Raw genomic sequence first — 20,188 nt, forward strand, 5'->3', positions numbered from 1 at the left:
AGCATGGGGGTGCCAGTGCCAAAACAGGGGTGATGCAGGTGAAAATGTGGGTTAGGGGATGTGCAGGAGGGCAGAGCTGATGAAGAGGAGGCTCCATGAAGGGATCAGGCCGAGGCACATCGTGCACAGGGGTGAGCAGGGGACACGGGGTGAGGTGGGAGGATGCTGGCCAAGCCCTGCTACTGGCCCAAAGGCACAGCACTGCTCAGCCTGCCGTGCCTGGAGGAAAATTGCTGGTTCCTGCACATCTGAGGGACTGAAATGCCAATGGGACTGCCAGGAAAAACAGGGCTGGTGAGTGGAAATGAGGAGAGGCGCATCCCGCAGCAAATCTGGCCGCAGCAAAACTTCACCACTGGCCACAGCAACATGCTTCCCCTCGAGTTCTCATCCTCCTCCTCCTCCTGCCTGCTTCTCCAGGGCTCAGCAGCCTGGCCCCAGTGCCCACCAGCAGCATGTCCCTCCCCAGACCTGGCTGTGCTCTCCCCAGCAGGCTGGGAGCAGGTGCAGTAAAGCTGGCACCACACACATGTGCACACACACACACACACATGGAGTTTTCCTTCCCCATCCCCTTGGCTGAGCTCTGCTGATCAAGAATCTTGTGGCTAAAAGTCTCTGGTTCAGTTAAGGCTAAGGATCAGTGTTTGACTGATCAATCTCCACCCAGCAATCTCATTTGTGGGACATGCACAAAGCACACCCACAAGCTGCAATGGGTATCTTTATTTTCATTTAACTGCTCCCTAATTAGGAGCTCTTCCTTCCATTTCAACCCTCAGACCTGCCCCACGATGCTCAGACTTGCTCCAGGCTGCTGGACAGGGAGGACATGGTGGCTTTCTTTGCAATGCCCTGCTCCGGGACAGGGAGAGCTCCTCATGCACTAGGGTAGAGAAAAGGTTCACTACAAAAAGGCCTCAAACCAGCCTCATCCCTGCCCCTCTCCCTCACAGGAACTGTGATCCAGCCCCTGCTGCACGATGGTGCAAGGAGGAGCAGCTTTGAATGTGCTGCCACCATCCCCACAAACAATTCCCAGCCCTGCTGTCCCTGGCCCCTGTGCAGGTCACTCTCCCTTGCATGGAGGAGCTGGAGCCTTTCCTTCCTTCATCCTTTTTTGGGAGATGAATTCTTTCCCAGCTCACTGCTAAGCCCCTGGTTCAACAACACATATTTTTTTCCACTTGGCCCTGACTCTTTTACATCAGTCACTGCTGCAGGACCTGCCAGAACTGCCCTGGCTGTGTCACTGCTACTCATCAACATCACCCCCAGCCTCTGCCCCCAGGAAGACTCAAGACATCCCTGACAGAGGCACAAACCCCCGTGTAGCTCAAGCCCTGATGGTCCTGGACTTGCTTTTCTCCATCACTACAGCCACACCCTGCTGCCAGTTCTCATGCCACAGCCAAAATCTCCTGTTTGCTTTCCTACAAATGCTGGTATTCTGTACAGCTGCAGGGCTCAGACCTTCTCTGGGGACAGGGACATCTGCAGAGATGGGAGGCTGCATGCTCTGCTCACAGCTTCAAGCCTTGTGAGGCAGGGATGAGGCCCAGGAAGCCCAGAGGGTTCCTGTCCTCCCCACATGGAAAGGGCCCTTCCCAAAAGCTGCAGAGCTCAGCTAACAGCCTGCATTTACATCCCAGCCTGTGATGTGGGGAAAAAACATTTAAAGAGATGCTTAAAATTAAGTACATGGTTAAAGCCTCGGGTCTGTGCAGCACTTTGGGATTCCCAGGCGCTCTGGCGGCAAAACCAGACAAATCCCAGCAAAGGCAGCCCCACAGCAGCCACCCCGGGGGGGTCAGAGAGCTCTGTGCACTGCACACACCTCTGCCTGCTGCCCCCCAGTCCTGCTGGGGCAGGGCCACAGCAATGCACCCCCTGAGCAGGCATTTCCAGAGCTCTGCCTTGTCTGGGGGCATGCAGACAGGCAGCCCCTGATGCCCCATGTCCTGTGGCTGTTGGGATCCAGGACAAGGGAGAGGCATCACCACTGAGCAAGTGGCCCAAGACAGGGAACAGGCAGGGAGAACCCTGCTCCTCCCTTGCTTCTTCGTGACAGAAACCAAGTTTTGCTGGAGCTCAAAAATGCTGGGAGTTGTGAAACCATTATTCTGAGTTCATTGTGCCTCAGGGACAGGCTGTTCACTGCCCCAGCCCCCCTCCATGTACACAGAGCCCCGTGGTTTGCATGTGTCACAGAATGGCTGGGGCTGAAGGGACTTTAAAGAACCTCTAGTGCAACCATGGGCAGGGAGCATTCCTACTCAACCACCTCCACTTCTCCTGATCTCATGGAGCACCCCCAACCCCACACACTGGTGCTGGCTGCAGAGCCATGACCCCCTCTCCATCCTGGGACTAACACTGGGAGCACCCTGGGGACTCCCAGCTGGACAAACACAGCCCTCAGGCCCAGGGAGATGTGTCCCATGGCTCCACTCACACAGAGTGAGCCACAAGGAACTTGTGCATCACGGCCCCAAGGGCAGCTCCAGCCCCAGCAGCATCTCACAGGTGGGATTTTGCCTTGTCTCTCCCATCTGCCTTTCAGATGCTCTCACAGCATCTTCTGCCAGTGCCACCCCAGCCCCCTGGCTCCTCCATTCAGCTCCTTTCTGGTCCTCATCCCATGTCACAGCTCTCCTTGCGCCATCTCCCCGCTCCTCCTGGCCCCAGACCTACCCAGCCACTTCACCCAGCAGGACCTCAGCCAAGCCAAATTATTTTTAAATTCCTGCCTGGCAATAATCCTCATCACACCAGGTGACTCATGGGCTGGGGCCCGAGGGCAAACCATCCTGCTGACACTCAGGTTTCTATTCTTGCTCCTCTTCCATTTCCATCCCTTGTCCTCAGACATGCCCTGCAGTAGGAATGAGTCAAGCTCAAAGAATGCCAGGAGAAAGAGACATTGCTGTGGTCACCTCTTCCCAAAACACTGGGGCAGGCAGCACGTACTGCTGGTGGGTTACTCTTGATGTTTGCCCTGCTCTAATCCACCCTGATCTCTCCCTCAATTAGCCTCTGGAACAGATTAAACTCTCACACTGCCTAATGAGCTTATGGGTCTGGTCCACTCCTTCCTGGCACAAAGCACACAAGCTGCTCTCTCCTCCCAGCAACACAGCCAGGTGTTCAGCAGGTGAACATCCTTTTTCAGCCTCTCTCCTTGCTTTTTCTCCTGCCTCCTTGAAACACTCATTGCTTTTGCCGTTTTCACCCTGCCTGGGGTAAAATGTCTAATTTTCTTCATGTGCTTTGATGCCTTCCAAACTGGGGCTACAGTGCTTGAGCAGGAGATTAAAAAGCAGAGAGTTTTGCCTGCGATGACATTATTTTGGTTTGGGATATTTGTTCAAAGCTCACATTTTGCTCTTGGCTCACTACAAAAATAAAAGAAGAGACCCACCCATGGTAGATGTGGGCAAAACTTAGTCCCTCTTGGCCAGAGAGGGATAGAAATTTTCCACCCAATTCAGACACATGGAGAAGTTGCTGTTAGGAGCAATCCAAAAATATTACCCAACTGTGGCCACATTTGGGGGTTATTTTCATAATATTCCCTGTCTCTTTTTTTTTTTTTTTGTGTGTGTTTTTTTGGTGATCCATCTTCAGGGTGCACGTGGTCAGGTGTGTGGAATCAGGCACATGAGCCATGAACAGCTGCCTCAACAGCAAGGCTCTGGCACACGGATGGGAGGACAAAGCAGATGGAGCTGATCTGGCCAACATGGCTTTGGTATGAACTAATGATGGGAGATGTGTTTTGGGACCACCTGCGAAACCACGCGATCCCATAGTGGTGGCACCTCACCCAGGTGTGCCCACTCTGGGCCAGCTGTTACCTGCTGTCTTTGGTAGGCTGAGAATGTCCTCTCCAGGTCCTCGAGGTCCAGGATTTTGAACACTTTTGTGTCATCTATGTTGGTCCACACGGTGCCTGCCAGCTTGTTCTGCAAGACAGTGGGAGCATTGTAGGTGGGGGTCCTCACCCACTGCCCTCACATCACCTCCAGCATCACTGCCCAAATTTTTGCCCAGCTTACCTCTGGAAGCTTGGACCAGTTGAAGGACTTGAGGGCGTTGGTTGGCTGAGGGATGCTCTTCTTCTTGAAGGCCATGCCCAGGGGTGCCCCAAGGGGAGGCATCAGCCCCCCCAGGGGTGGGGGGCCAGGGGGAGGTGGGGGACCACCTGGAGGAGGTGGTGGGGGAGGAGGAGGGGGACACCCCCCTGGGAGTGGGGGGTGGTGGAGGGGGAAGGAGGGAGCCGGGAGTTGGAGAAGGTGAAGGGCCCCCAGGTGCTCCTGGTGCCATGGGAGGTCCTCCAGGACTGGCAGCACAGATTGCCCTCTGGGAGAGAAAGAGGAATGGGGACTGGTCATATGGAGTTAGGGAACACCACCTAAGAAATACCCCCATGCTGATTTTTAATTGATTTGGTTAAATTTTAGGGAACAAAGGAAGCATTCACAGACTTCAACATTCCTGACTGAGGCTCAATGCAGCTGAGAGGCAGAATCAGCCCATCGCTAGGGACAGACACCTTGGTGGCTCTTCCAACAAGCCTCTTTCTCAGCCCTCCCATGCAGCTGAGCCTCCTGGAATCACCCCACAGCACATGCAGGGGGTGACAGACTGGTTTGAGGTCTCACCCTGCTCATCTCGTGGAGCTGTGCTGTCAGATCTGCCACCTGCTGCTTGACCTGCTTGTGCTCGCTGGACTCCTTCTCCAGCTTCTCCTTCATCTTGTTCAGCGTCTGCATCATCTCCTCCTTCTCCTGGGCCTTGGCATCACACTCCCTCTCCTTCTTCTCCAGCTTCTGCTGCAGCTCTGTGTGCTCTGAAACAGCCCCAGGAGACCACTTTGGGTGACAAACACTCCTTTTTGCCAACAGCAGCCCACGGGGGGCTAAACCCCACTCTGCCCTGCAGAGAAGCTGCAGCTGGCAAAAGGGAGCCTGTGCTGTGCCTCAATACCCCATTTGGAGCCCCTCCATCAAAAATATTATTTGCTTTGCCCATTTACCATGTCAGCCCCATGGCATGACACTATTTCAGCCCTTCAATAAAGCCTGCAGATAAATGTATAAATAAACATATAAATACATGTGTATGGTAACTGCTTAGCCAAGGTTAGAGTTCACACTGTGTATTCCTCCACTACTCACCTTTTCTCATTTTTTCTGCTTGTTCTTTCCACTGTTTCACTTCATTTTCATTGACTAACCTAAAAGGAGAGGAGATGTAGCACATGAGACAATCCTACCACAGCAAAGAGGAGACCATCACCAGCAAGGAACATGACTGAGAAAGTGGAATTTAAGGCTCCAAACTAATAGCTCTGCTGTGTCTGCCCTCAGCAGGGTTATATAAAATTCATCAGAGAACACAGAAAAACTCCTAAATCTCAAATATTACTTGCAAATGCTGCCTAACAAAAGGGGTGGGCTTCATTGCTAAGGTGGGGTGAGTGAGTCCTGGGAAGCCAACAGCTCCAGGGATGCTGGAACATCACTGTGTGACAGTGACCAGCAAGGAACAGTGACCCTTGAGCACTTACATTCGTACAACATTTTTAATGTTGAAGTTTTCCAGGGGAGTGGCATCAGGGTCCTGCCCTTTGTCACTCTGGATGACAATCTGCTGCACGATCCTGTCCAGCAGCAGCCAGTACTGGACGGTGTTGCCACTTCTTTTATCTGCAGGGAAGGAAGGGGACAGACTGACGTGAGCAAAGGGGAGGCTGTGACACTGCTGGGCACAAGCAGTGTCACAACCAAGCCCTGGCTTTCCTGGCCTCTCCTGGGACTCACAAGGCATCTGGAGACAGTGGTGCAGGATGGACATAAAGTGCGGGTACGCCTCGCTGTGCGTCAGCCTCTTCCTCGTCAGCTCGAACATCTGAGTTGCACTTTTGGTGTCAATGTGGACCTGTGGGCAGGAGCCAGGCAAGGTCAGGCCACTGCAGCCACAACAGCATCTCCTGATCCCTGAGTCTCAGCTGCACACCCCATGAGCCACCCTCACCCCAAAACTGACAGACAAACTGGCCTCACTGCCCTGCGAGGGGCAAACAGAGCTGCTGGGCAGGCAAAGCACAAAAGGGCTCAAGCAGGTTCTAGGACAGATGTTGCAAAGAACAGGGCAACAGAAAAGATTTCCAAGCTCCACATCTTACCCAGAAGACCACTCTTTGTCCCTTTGACCACTCTTTTAAAATGAACCATGACACTGAGTGCCATGTCTGCATCAGCAGCATTCGTACTCACCAGCTCAAATCTTTTGGCAAACTCCAGTTCATCTTCATTTCTAAGCATTTCAAAGAAATCTAAGTGCCTGAGGAAAGAAAGGGGGAAAAAAACCAAACCAGAACAACCTGTTAAAAGCAGATATAAATGTGACAATTAATAAATTACAGGCAGCTGGTCTGTCAGCAGACCAGACACTGGGAGGGCTTGAAATACCAAAGGGACCTTCAGCTCTGACTTCCTAGTCACTACAGGATGTGCAAGGAATCTTTTGGGATGAGAAGAGGTGGATGAGGGCTGACAGCATCCCCTGATGGCACATCCTCCCCAGCTCAACCCTACATTAGAATGCAGCAAAACCATGTTGGGATTTTCTTCTCCCTCTCTGGAGACAGCAAGGAATTTCTATGAGAGGTGTGACTCCAGGCCAACACCTGAAGCAAGGGCAGCAGACAAAACTCACAAATGTGCTGGGGGTCCCTACTCACCGGTCAAGGGTTGAATTTTCATGCTGCCTTAGTTTGTCAATGACTGGCTGGATGCCCAGCATGAGGAATTCATATCTCAGATGGAGTCTGAAATCCAGGCTTTCCTGCAAGGCACAGGTGTGGGCTCAGCACAGCAAGGCGCACACCCTCAGAAAGTTCACTGAAATAAAATAAAATAAACCCCCCAAGCACACCCCAAGGCCTCCCTGTGCCAAGCCCTGGTGCTCACCACGCCTGCCCCCTGGCTCAGGACAGCGTTGATGAAGGACATGATGGCTGTCTTGAGGCTCACTTCATCTCGGTACCGGCCCGTGCTCTTGTCCAGGTCGTTGATCAGCGTCTGCCAAACACAAGGGCTCAGGTCAGTGCCCTGTGACAGCCCCAGTGCTGCCCAAACAGCCAGGGAACACGGGCAGGAGCAGCTCCTGGTGATGCTCCATCAGCTGCTGGCCACCCCAGCACCCATGTGGGCCAGCACCAGCCCATCCAGGAATGCTGCAGCCTTGCAGAGCTCTGGTCCCAGGGAACCTGCACAAACAAGCCTTTTTTTTTTGGTGGGTTTCACCTTAAATAACTGTTTCCTCCCTCCTTGCTCGGCTGCAGATCTCATCAGACACAGCTCTGGGGTAATTCTGGATTTTTCAACTTCCAAACAGCCATAACAAAACATTTGCAAGCTGCCATTTAGATATTCAGGAGGAGAAAGGGTCAGGAATGCTGAATTTCAAGGGCTGAGGGGTGAGTGGAGACCCACTGTTGTGGTTTGGAATGGAGGAAATCTAGGGCAGTGATGTAAAACTTTTCATTCCCAAGGAAGAAAATTTAGAAATAAAGGAACTTATTTAGAAATAAATAATGAAAATTTTTAGCTTTAAACAACTCATCTTTAAAACAATACCCCATAAATCAACATAACCCATCAACAAACTGTAAGAAAACTTGTAGAAGACAGGAGGGACTTCATGGTAACAGGATTCCCCAAAGAACTGTTATCAGTGAAGAAATTAGAAACCACAAAAGAACTGTATTTTCCCTCTGATAAAAAAATCTCCACAACATTAACAAAAAAAAACTTATCTCCCTAAGTAAACTGAAAAAAACCTATTTTAGAAATAATAAACTGACTAGAAATTTTAGGTTTTGTTTCTTTTCATTTTCAATAAGAAAAAAATAGGTTTTGGAGTGAAGTGCTCTGAAGAGTTTATTTTAATTCCTACTACCTTTTTTCTTTTTAATTACTATTAATAAATTTTTCTTTATACCCTTTTAAAGTTTTAAACCTGCTTTACCTTTCTCCTAATCCTACCTCACAACAAGAAGTAAACACACCAATAATTAACCGACACCAAACCCACCATCCTCTTTAATCCAATAACCAAAAAAAAACCTCAAAATTAGTAAAAAAATCTCAAAATTAGTAAAAATCTCAAAATTACCAAACCAAAACCAGCACACCCACCTACCTGAAAACGAGTCCTTTCACTGGCATATTTCTGGTAGTGCAGCATGGCCTCCAGTACCTTCTTGTGGCCCCCGGGAACCAGGCACACGGCGCCCATGATTTCCAGCACTGCCACTTTTGTCTTAATATTCTCTGTGCTCAGACTCTGAGCAATGACATTGATGCTCTCCAGGTGGGCCAGGACGTGGGCCCTGCCCAGGGAGTTGTTCATTAGTGCTTTTATACATCCAATGAGCGAGGTATGTATTCGAGACTCGGCCGTCTCATAGTCCATGCTTTTGAGAAAGTTGAGGATACATGACAAGCCATCCAGGTCGATGAAGCGGGTCACAAACCTGCCAGAAAAGGGGGTTTTCACTTTATAATTATTTATAAATTAATTATTAATTAATTCAATTATTTATTAATTATTTATTCATTTATGATTGGCCTTTTACCCCCAAACAGTCTGTTGATGTACACCTAGAACCATCCTGTATACTTGTTCATGGAATATACTTTCATCAGAAAGCCTGAAGGACTCCTGTGGCCCAGACACAGGGATGGGGGGTGTAAAAATCGATTTAATTGGAGCCTGGTTGCCTGTGCTACCTGCACAAGGTTCCTCAGAGTGAGGATATTTCAAAGAGAACCAGCTAACCCAGCCACCAACACAAGTCTCAGGATGGAGGTTGGAAGTTTGCAGTCACACTGCAAAAAATACCAACCTGAGTTTTGAGACAATTTTTGAACTGGAAGAAGATCCCAAGCCCTGAAGTCACCTCCTCATCAGCTGCAGACACCTCAGTGTCACCTCTTCTGCCTCACCATCCACACCCTTCTCCTCCCTCAGGCACAGCTCCCAGTGTTAAGGGATTTCTGATTTTTACGATGATTTACAACACCACTGAACAGAGAGCAAACAGCAAACACAGGGCACTGCCCAGGCAGGTTCACCAGGGCAGGCAGACCCAGCCCTGCACCCTGCTGAGGCATTGTAGGGCCCCCATGCCCAGTGCCACCCAGGCTGGGTGTCCTCTGCTTTGGCAAAAGGCTGGGAAGGCAAACGAGCCAAGAACATCCCAGCACTGGGATGATTTTAATTCAAAACAAGCCATGCTGATGGGTAGCAACAAAAGGAGCAATTGCAGGCTTGGGGAAAACTGCTTTCTCTGCTTCAGAGCTGCTCTTCTTCCAGCCAAAGTCAACAGGAAAGTTGGTGTTCACTTCCCTGGGTGCAGAGGTAGGTCCAACAGGTAAAATTTTCTACAGAGCCTGCTGCATCCCTCAAAAAACACTCAAACATCACTTTTAAGGATTTTATGAAGTTTCCTGGCTGGCCAGCAGCCCTGCTCACTGCAGGGGCCAGCACCCACAAGGTCCAGGTGCCACAGAAATCAGATGCTCACCTCAGACCCTGGGAATTTCTTACCATTAACCACAGGTGGAAAAGGGAAAGGTATTTGCAAGAAATAGTAAATTTGTTTCTTCCATAACCAAAAGAGGTCAGGCACTTCCCAATGGAACATATTCCCATCAGAAAATGTCAACCTGAGGCACCTGAGGTGTTGCAAAAGTGTGCATGCAGACTCCAGAGAAAATGAAATTAGGAAAAGCTACAGACACATTCAGAAAGCATCCTAGCCTTCATTTATCCTCCCATCAAATAGTGTTTTCCATTTCATAAAAGCCTGAAGATTCATGTGACTTTATTCCCTTATAAAGTGCAAGAGGAGTTGAAACAAAGGTCCTAGCTGAACAATAAAAATTGCTGTTTTCTTGGGGAAAAAAATCAATCTTCAAGGAATTTTTACATTCTGTTCAGCACAAAGGAAAATTTGGAAAAATACAAAAGTCGCCAGATTTGCCTGAATTAACAAGGAGGTCTTGGTGGCTCTTGGTCACTAAAAGGACCAAGAAAAAGGAACAAAATGACAAAATGTGACACAAAAAAAGCAGTTGGTGAAACCAAAAAAAGGCAGTTAGTGCCTCAGAGTCCTCACCTCCCATTTATATTCCTATTTAACCCCCTGCTCTGCCAGAGAACTCAAATCCAAAGCCACAACAATGGAAGGGGAAGGGGGAAGGGGAAGGGGAAAGGGAAGGGGAAGGGAAAGGGAAGGGAAAGGGAAAGGGAAAAGGAAAAGGAAAAGGAAAAGGAAAAGGAAAAGGAAAAGGAAAAGGAAAAGGAAAAGGAAAAGGAAAAGGAAAAGGAAAAGGAAAAGGAAAAGGAAAAGGAAAAGGAAAAGGAAAAGGAATTGCCTCATTGGTTTTGTCCGCAGTGCAGTCTTCAAACTTTCGATTGTTTTATTTCTCTCCTCCTCATCTTCTTTTTCCAAGGCGATCAGGGATTTTCTCTGTGCAAGGAGGAAGGCAGAGATCAGAAGGGGAATCTCCCTGTGTGCCCAAGGAGTGGCAGTGGCAGCGCCCACCACCCACTGTGCCAAGCCATGGGGATCCTAAACCCACCCTGGGAGTCTGGAATCCTGATGGCAATCCCAGAACTCGGGAAAAGGAGCAGTGAGGAAAACCACTCCATGCTCTGCAAGGAGACAGCCTGGATGGGGACAGAGGGATGAAGGCACTGTCTCCAAGCCCCCACACAACTCCTGCTCTGCTCTGCACTGCCCTGGCCTCACCTTGAGTACCGGGGGCAGTTTGGGGCACCACGATGTAAAAAAAGACATCCAAAAAAGGCATTGGGCTGTTGGAGATCATCCAGAGTAGGCCATGGGGATGGTGAACAGCCATCCCAGTGCAACCCAGCAGTGTCCATCTCAGCTGGGGACAGGGCTGTGTGCACAGGATGCATCTCCCACACTGGGTTTTGCTCTCCAGCTGGGGCTGGGGCTGGGATTTGCCTCCTGCACCAGGGCTGCCTGCTCCCTGGGCATGCACGAGGCACAGCTGCAGCTAAAGCAGCTCCCTGAGTGGGTCCTGCAGCAGCCAGCAGTGCTGGGCCCCAGAGGTGTCAGGGTGAGCCCTGCCAGCCCTGGCTGAGGCTAATCCAAGGCAGAAAGGCTCCCAGCAGATATGAGGAGCTGACCCCTCCATTGAACCCAGCTCCTCTTCAGCAGCACGTCAGGGGGATCAAAGGCACCCTGCAGGCATCTGGCAGGCTTTGATCACAAGCTCTGCTCAGGCTCAGGGCCCTGCCTGGCTGGCAGCCCATGGCCAGCACTGGGTGTTCCTGCCTTCCCAGAGGGATCAGCACACTCCCTGCTGGCTCACAGCCCCTGCTCATCCCTCTGGGACTGCTCAAGGCCAGGCTGGATGGGGCTTGGAGCTACCTGGTTTGGTGGAAGGAGGTTGGAGCTGGACGTCCTTTAAGGTCCCTTCCCACCCAAACCCCATCTATGGTTCTGTGGCTGCACAGAACACCCCAGGTGCTGCAGGAACATCTCCACTGTGCAGCTGTACCTGTGACCTAACAGGTGACACTGCCACCCTCTGAGGCACAGTGCTGGCACTGTCCCCACCCTGCTGCTGCCCCACCTGGGGTTCAGAGGCACCAGGGCTCTGGGGGATACTCACAGCAGCCATGGAATTCAGCTGATCAATGTAGAACTCTGGCCAGCTGGTGGCTCCTTTATTTTCTTCCTGGTCCTGGGTAGGGGATAAAAAAAAAAGTGAAATAAAGCCAGATTAGTAAAAAATAGTATTAACAGCCCCTGCCCTTCGTGACCAACCATTTCTGAAGCACCCCTGAGCTCTTGCATTACTTAATATTAGTGTGACTTTCTGTATTCTGAGCTCCCCCTGACTCCAGCTATGCAAACATTACCAGATTTATTGAACTGCCATAAATACAATTACACCACCTGCCTGTGACCAAACACTGCCCCACTGATAACTGCATCAGTCTTGTGATTATCAGCTTCAGGGAAACCAGACTGAAATTTTACATCCAAATCTCTCTTGTTTCAACTGCACAGTGCCCTTGAAGCTTTGGCTGCACAGCCTTGAGTATGCTCAGGGGGGAAAATGTTTACAAGCAATGAAGGATGTTTAAATGTGACGTGGTCTAGGCTGCACTCCTGGAGCAGAACCGTGACTTATCAACATACCAACAGCCTAAGAGAGACTCCAGGCACAACAGTTCCTCTGGGGACTTCATAAGTCACTGGGAGGGAACATGCATCTGGCAATGTCACCTCTTAAAGGATGTCACCCCAGGGCCATGGTCTGTGACACTGAGTGATGCAGAGCCTCATCTGGCCATCGTGGTCCATGATGCCCTGCATCTGTCAGGGTTCATGAGGGGTTTTCAGGTTCTACCTTGTTCTTGTAGGACAGGATTGAAGGATTAAAATCCCTCAGTTACCTCTGAGCCCAGCTCAGGTAATGCTGCACATTCCCAGGGGCTGCACGGAGCAAGCAGGCAGAATTTGAGGGAATAATTCATAATTAACCTTTTCCCCCACTTTATTTTCCTAAAGCCATATAAATCAAAAGAAGAAGAGGATTTCACAGCAGAAATGCCACACAGGTCTAGGCTGTGTGTCAACAAATGTGTGTCTAGGAGTCAACAAATTCTACACAGATCCCCAGCATCTTCCATCAGAAACCATCTCCTGATCACAGCCTGGCTGGCTGCATGGCTCTGCCCCTTCCCTAACTTTCAGAGCTGTTTGTAAACCTCATCCCACACCCCAAACACCTGTGATGGGGGGAGCAGGACACAAGCTCCTCTCTGCCCCCAGCTCTGTGCTCACAAACAACCGCAGCTCCTTCAGCGAGCCCCAAACATTCACTGTGCCTCAAGAGGCTGATCTGGAAAACTCCTGTGCATCCAAACTTCCCAAGATGAGGACAAGCAGAGTGAAGGACAGGTAATTTGGATGAGACTCAGTTTGCCCCTGGGCAGAACAGGGGTGCCTGCAGACCTGACCCTTCCTTTGCTGTGCCTGGCCCCAAGGCAGGGACAACACAAGTGTGAGAGCACCAAGGGGCCTGGAAAGCTCTGCCCTTTGCTTTAACACTTTCTCCTGACCCCACAGTCCCTCAGAGGTGCCAAGCAGCTGGGCTGAGGCTCAGGCCACCTGTCTGCTCACTGTCAATTGTGTCTGACACGGCCATGGGGGCTTTCAGCTCCTCACTGAGCCCTGGGCACTCGTGCCAACCCTCTCTGTGCCCTGCCAGGGCTCTGCACAAAGCTTGGGGGCATTCTGAATTTCCCAGCTTTCCTGCCCCACTTTAGAGTCCAGCATTGCAAATGGGCTCCAGGGGAGAGCTGGGACACTCACAGGTGCCTTGAGCACCATCCTGTCACCTCCTGGAGGTGTCAGAGAAGGTCCTTCCCATTGTCCCTCTTTATAAGGAGCATCTCTTTCCCACCAGAAACACCAGCTGGAAAGGTGGGCAGGTCCCCAGCATGGCACAGCAGCAAGAGGTGTCCAGATGGGAAAGATGGCAAGGTCCAGAGGCTTGCCTTATCAGAAACACCAGCTGGGAAGGTGGGCAGGTCCCCAGCATGGCACAGCAGCAGGAGGTGTCCAGATGTGCCCAGCACATCTGGGCAGGGAGTGAGATCCCTGCTGAGGAATGGGGAGGCAAAGCAGCAGGGCTGGCTCAGCCCACAGCCCAGGACCTGCCCTGTGCTGGGAACACCTGTGAGGGTTGAAAAGAAGCACTGGAGCAAATAAAGGTCTCCAGGGGGGTGGAGGGGAGGCTGAACAACAAAATTGGCTAAACTGCTCATTTATAATTAACGTGCTGCATTATAAATATTTCCCTTTGCTCGGCTCCCTCGGGCTCTTGCATTTCCTCCCTGAAACCCCCAATTTAGAGAGTGCTCTCAATTAAGTGCAGCAGAACCTCATTAATTCCGACCAGCAGCTGGGCAGGCTCCTCAGAAAGCAGCTTCCCAGGCAAAGGGGGGCTGCACAATAAAGCAGGCAAAGATCAGGGCAGGGGCTTCCCTCCCCTCAGCTCCCTGCAGGACGTGGCTCAGCGGTAATTGCTGGGGCTAATGGTCTACAGCACACTGAGAAGTGTCCTCTGGTGTGCTCCTGGTGGTAAAGAAACCTCCTGGCAAAGGCACAGCCCGGAGGGAAGTGAGTCACAAGGCTCTGCTCAGCGCCAGGGGCAGGGAGGAACATCTCCAGCACCAGGCATTGAAAGGGTGAGTGTGAAAAATGCTTTCCCAGCACGCAGGGTGGGTTTGGGGATGTGAATGTCTCCAGGATGCTCCACTGCACCACTGAGCATCTCCCAAACCCTTTTTCTTTGGGCTGAGGCTGCTGTGGGTGCTCTCAAGCAGCAAAGAAGTGAGGGCTGATCTGAACCCTGCTGGAACCCAGGCTGAGCTGCCCTGTTAGAGACATTGATGGCTTTAATTGCACATCAACATCCCTCACTGTCCTCCAGGCCCACGTGTGCTCAGCTGTGAAAATTAAGCCACGCCAAAGCTGCACAGACAAGGGCAGCCCTTGCTGCACCCCTGCTTTGTTCCACCTGAGCCCCTCACCTGTTTCTTCTTTCCAGGGGCCTGGCAAAACCACAAATCCCATCAGCTGCAGCCCTGGTGTCACCAGGTCACCCTGTCATGTCACAGCCTCTGCTGTCCTGAGCTCTGTGCATGGGGCTGATGGATGCTGTTCTGTTCCATGGTGGCAGTGACAGTGGCTGCTGTGATGTGAACCCCATAAATGAGCTCCATCCCCTCCTCAGCACTGCAGGGAAAGCAGTGCCCAGTCATTAGCAGGAGCTTTCCCAAGTGAGGGTCACCAATCTGGCAGCTCCAGCCATCCCAAGGAGATTTCACACTCCCCAGCCCTGTCATGCCTTGGTTATGAGCCTGACACTTCCACAGCCCTTGAGCCTCCCCCTTGGAGTGTCAGATTTCCTGCCAGATTTCACAGAATCACAAGGTTGGAAGAGACCTTTAAGATCATCGAGTCCAACCCATGCCCAAACACCTCAACCAGATCATGGCACCAAGTGCCAGATCCAGTCTTTTTTTTAAATACATCGAGAGATGGTGACTCCACCACGTCCCTGGGAAGATGATTCCAGTGTTTGACCACTCTTTCTGTGAAAAACCTCCTCCTTAATTCTAGCCTGTATTTCCTTCATTTCCCAATGGCCACTGGGCAGAGGAGGTGGGGGCTCAGCCAGTGGTGCCTCAAAGCAATTTCAAGGCTGCTCTCAACCTATTTGCACCTGGAAGGAGCCTCCCCACAAGCTCCTGACCTGCAGGAATGCAGCAGTGCAGCCCCCAGCATGTCCCCATGGTGGTGGGGACAAACACACCTGTGATGCTCCTCAGTGCTTTGTCACACCTGCTTTGCTTCCTAAGCCAGCTTCTGGCAGCATCTCACAGCTCCTGAGCCTGCAGGTGATGCCACACCTGAGCCAGCAGCCTGCTTCCCTACCATGGTGGTGCTCTGGGATAACTGGATCTGGAGCTGCTCTGGGATAACTGATGGTGGCTGGCTCAGCTCCCCACCCAGCTGATGTCCAACACACCAGGCTACATCCCACAGGGCTGGAAGGAAAGGGCTGGCTCACAGCAAGCCCCAGAGCCCCTCAGGGACACCACCAGTGGCTTTTCTCCAAGGTAGCAAGTGACAGGACAAGAGGGAATGGCCTCAGGTTGTGCCAGGGGAGGCTTGGATTGCATGTCTGGAATAATTTCTCCATTAAAAATGTGGTCAGGCACTGGAGCAGGCTGCCCAGGGAGTGGTGGAATCACCATCCCTGAAGTGTTCAGGAAAGTGGGGATGTGGCACTTGGGGCCATGGTTTAAGGGTGAACACGGCAGCACTGGCTTAAGGGCTGGATTCAGCGACCTCAGAGGTCTTTCCAACCTTAACAATTTATTATTTTGGTGCTTCACCTCCCTCTTGGCACCACCTCCAAGGCTGGTGTGCCCCAGGAGAACTCCCCAGGAAAGGATTAAAACAAGCCCTCTTCAATTGGCACCAGCTGCAAAAACAGAAACACCCCCTTCATTTTTACACATTGTCCTGACATAACTTTTACTTTGCACGGTGCTCCCCAGCCCTCCTTGCTGCTCCATAACAGCAGGGCAAGGGAAAGCTGGCAGCAGTGGCAGCTCACTGGATTTTGGCAACCCCTCCCTCCCTGAGTGCTCTGGATGATCCCCCTGGATGAGGAGACGAAGCAGGCTGTGGCATGGATGGGTTTTAAAGCCAAGCAGCCTCTAGGAGATGTTTAAATCCAGCCCAGCTCCACCAACACGGCCCAGCCTTTGCCAGGAGTGTGCTGGTGGAGGTTTGAACCCACCACAGCCCCCCCAAGGCTCCCTCCTCCCTCCAGGTATCCCTGGAACAGCACCCAAAGCTGCTTCCCCATGGAGCCATGCTGCAAAGGGCTGGAATTTCATCAGACTCTCCCCAAGCTGGGATCTCAGGGTCTGAACCAGCCCAGCCCAGCCTGCTCTGGTTTTTCCATATGCTAACACTTGCTATGCCCTCTCCTCCACAAACACACACGTGCCCCTGTACACTTTTCCCAGGGTTTAAAAATTATGCTCCCCATAAGCAAATATAGCATGACCAGATGCCTTTGGTAGTCAGCTGGTTCATTGTTTGAAAAGCTCTGCTTCAAAATCCAAAAAAGATTGCTAACAGATGCATTTTTTGGCTGGTGAAAGGGAGAAAAACCTTGCTTAAACAAAAGTGTGTTGTGATTGGACCTAAAAGGGGAATTTACCCTGAAAGATAAAAACTATAAACATTTCCCAGTGAAAAACATCCCCAGCCATGCAAACAGGCAGTTTCTCTCTGTCAGCCTGAGCAAATGACACCTGAGATGGTATTTCAACCTGCTGCTGCAATAACAGCAGGTCTATCTGCATGGTCAGAGGTCATGAAATGCTTCTCATCCATCCCAGGTGACCCTGGAGCATGGCAAAATGCCCAGCTGATTTATCCTCCCCTCCCCTGCATGCCATCTCTGTCAGCTTTTGCTCTTAGTTCTGGCTACTGCAGCAAAAAAATATGGGGGATTGATGTTTTTTAAATGAAGGAAAAAATGGGAGGCAAACCCCAAAAAGGAGCTGCAGGGCTGAGCAGGACAAGTGGAAGAAGGAGCTGGAAAGCAAAGCTCTCTGGAGGGAGTGGGTGGAAGGAGCAGTTGGAGGGGAAAGAGGCTGTCTGCCTGGGAAATAGAGGATGACTGCAGAGACATCACTCATTTATTACACATTTCCCCTGAAAAATCACCACTGCTGCCTTTTCCTAGTGCAAAAGGTTTTTATCTGACCCCTGAGGAAATTTTAGACACAAGCTTTGCTTCACACTGCTCAGAGCAATGCAGCCAGGGTTGGTGATGCCACTGGGTTTTCAGCACAAGCTTACAGAGCTCAGCATCCCTTGGCATCCCTGCAGGTGATTTTTCCTCTGCTCCAGCTTTGGAAATGCTCAGCTGGACCCAAAGGGAGAGGGGCAGAACCCTGCATCCACATCAGCTGTTTTTCACTACCCATCCCTCCCACCTGGTTATTTATTCTGAGCTTCCAACAGCCTGTACTGTATTTTGAGGCTCATAAAAGCCACCCTTTGAGCTGCTTTAACAGCTTGGCATGACCTGCATGGGCTGTCAGGAGCCAAATCTCCTGTGCTTAAACAGATCCTAAGCAGCAAGGGTTAATCATTAACTCCCCCTGGAAAAAGGCCATCCTGAGTCACACTCCTGCACTGAGGCAAACCCACAGCCAAAGAAACAGCAAATCTGGAAGCCCTCCTGCTTCCTCCCTGCACTTCCTAGCAATATCCTCTCCTGGAGAGCGGGGCCAGCAGGGAGTGCAATATTTTGGGATGAGCTATGAAACGAGTCATGGTCCAGAAATACCACTCCTAAAAGCAGATTTCATCTCTGCCTTTGCATTTCCCTGCTTTACCCCAGCAGCAGAGGGGCTGACAACTTCAGAGAATAATCTATAAACCTCTCTCCTGATCCCAGCACTGCAGGGCTGCTGGATTCAGTGCAGAGCTCAGCTCCTCCTCAGGCTGCTGCTGACAGAAGTGGGCAGCCCCACCATGAGATGCTTTTTGTCCCTCTGTCTGTCCCCTGAGTGACATAGGGTGATGCAGGAGGGCTGGGACCACGAGGAGTTCATGCAGTGCAACCCCAAGGATGGGATCAAACCCACTCTCTCCATGGATGGAGCATCAGGGAGGACAAAGCCTTCACCCTGCCAAGCCAGGCCTGTGGGCTGGGATAAAACCAGCTGCTAGCAGGGCAGAGAAACCAGGATCCAGGGCTGCAGGCCAGGGGGAAACATTCCAGGGAAAGAAACATGCCTGGGGGACAGCTGGATTTCCCCTATTTCCTCTCAACAGGTGCTGCCAAGGCTGTCAGGTCTCTTTCCAGGACAACCCAGCAAAAAAATATCTCATTTTTGGTTCCTTTTTATGAAATCTTGCCTGTCATGGGAATACATAAAACAGCAACATCTGGGATGTGCTCTGGAGAGCTGAGTGTGGTGGATGACACCAACAGCAAAGCAGAAGTGCCAGCCAAAGTGGCAGCAGAGTAAAGAGCAAAAACTGCTCAGGGGACAATTCTGAGTTATTGGTAATCAGGCAGCTGCCTGACACTGATGTCCACCTTTTCCAGCCCCCTGGGACACACCAGGTGAAACTGGGTGTTAGAAGCATCTCAAGCAACAATTTGCTGTCAAACACAGGCTTGGGGCACACCCTGCACTTCCCAAATCACTGCCACTCCAGGGAGCTGGGACCACTGTCCCATCCCCAAATCACTGCCACTCCAGGGAGCTGGGACCACTGTCCCATCCCCAAATCACTGCCACTCCAGGGAGCTGGGACCACTGTCCCATCCCCAAATCACTGCCACTCCAGGGAGCTGGGACCACTGTCCCATCCCCAAATCACTGCCACTCCAGGGAGCTGGGACCACTGTCCCATCCCCAAATCACTGCCACTCCAGGGAGCTGGGACCACTGTCCCATCCCCAAATCGCTGCCACTCCAGGGAGCTGGGACCACTGTCCCATCCCCAAATCACTGCCACTCCAGGGAGCTGGGACCACTGTCCCATCCCCAGCCTTGCCCTGCCCAAGAAGCAGACACTGCTCTCAGCTGGAATCCAGCCCCTCTGCTCAATGCCAGGCTGCCATGGGGGTGATCTGGCCTCATAAATACCCAGGAGCACAAGTGAGATTTACCACGAGCTGCCAGGATATCCAGCAGTGTTTCTGCTGCTCCCCAGCCATCACCACACAGGGCAGGACAGCCCAGAGCCTGCTGTGCACAGACCTGCTCTCCAGCCCATGTCATTCCTCATTTCCTCCATGGCTGGAGCCTTCACTGATACGGTCTCACTCATTTTTAATTCAAAAGCATTTGTCTCCATCAGAGCAAGCAGTGGCACATGTGCTCTGCAGCTAATTTTTAAATTGAATTTAAATTTTAAAATTCAAATTTAATTTAAAATTTCCAGGGATGAGGCATCCACAACTTCTCTCTCTCTGGATTTACTTATACATACAGGTGTGCACATATCTATAGTTACATTTATATTTTTATTTATATATTGTTATTTATATATAGTTATAGGTATAGTATATTTATATTTACATATATAGTTATATGAATATAATATAATATAATATTATATTATATTATATTATATTATATTATATTATATTATATTATATTATATTATATTATATTATATTATATTATATTATATTTATAGGTATATTTGTTATATTATATTTATAGGTATATTTGTATTTATATTTATAGGTATATTTATGGCATCACAAGTAGGGAAGGAGTGGCTGGGAACAGCCAGAGGCATGAGGACCAGAGGCAGGATCCAGGCTCAGATGGATCCTCAGAGGATGCCCCAGACTCCCCTGTGGCTCCTTCCCCCTGTGAGCAAGGAGTTTCACAGCTCAGCCTGTAAAAACCCCATGAGAGCAAGGAGGGTCTGGAAAGGGAAAGAGCCACCATCAGCTCCATCTAAACCCTTCCTCAGGAGATTAGATAGCATGTAATCTGC

The 20,188-nt window shown here is 50.8% G+C and overlaps 1 protein-coding gene across 1 annotated transcript in view; it reads right to left on the reverse strand.

Annotated features, from left to right (window-relative positions):
- The window catches only part of DAAM1 (dishevelled associated activator of morphogenesis 1), a 93,537-nt gene that overhangs the window by 18,137 nt on the left and 55,212 nt on the right, over positions 1 to 20,188 (reverse strand). Inside the window, 13 exon segments of the mRNA XM_030948901.1 lie at positions 3,858 to 3,965; positions 4,059 to 4,248; positions 4,250 to 4,362; positions 4,665 to 4,852; positions 5,181 to 5,239; positions 5,573 to 5,711; positions 5,826 to 5,943; positions 6,282 to 6,348; positions 6,749 to 6,852; positions 6,978 to 7,088; positions 8,212 to 8,545; positions 10,452 to 10,546; positions 11,724 to 11,795. Coding sequence (XP_030804761.1) covers positions 3,858 to 3,965; positions 4,059 to 4,248; positions 4,250 to 4,362; positions 4,665 to 4,852; positions 5,181 to 5,239; positions 5,573 to 5,711; positions 5,826 to 5,943; positions 6,282 to 6,348; positions 6,749 to 6,852; positions 6,978 to 7,088; positions 8,212 to 8,545; positions 10,452 to 10,546; positions 11,724 to 11,795 — 1,698 coding nt within the window.

Source organism: Camarhynchus parvulus, chromosome 5, assembly GCF_901933205.1.
Source record: "Camarhynchus parvulus chromosome 5, STF_HiC, whole genome shotgun sequence".
In the NCBI taxonomy this organism is placed as follows: Eukaryota; Metazoa; Chordata; class Aves; order Passeriformes; family Thraupidae; genus Camarhynchus; species Camarhynchus parvulus.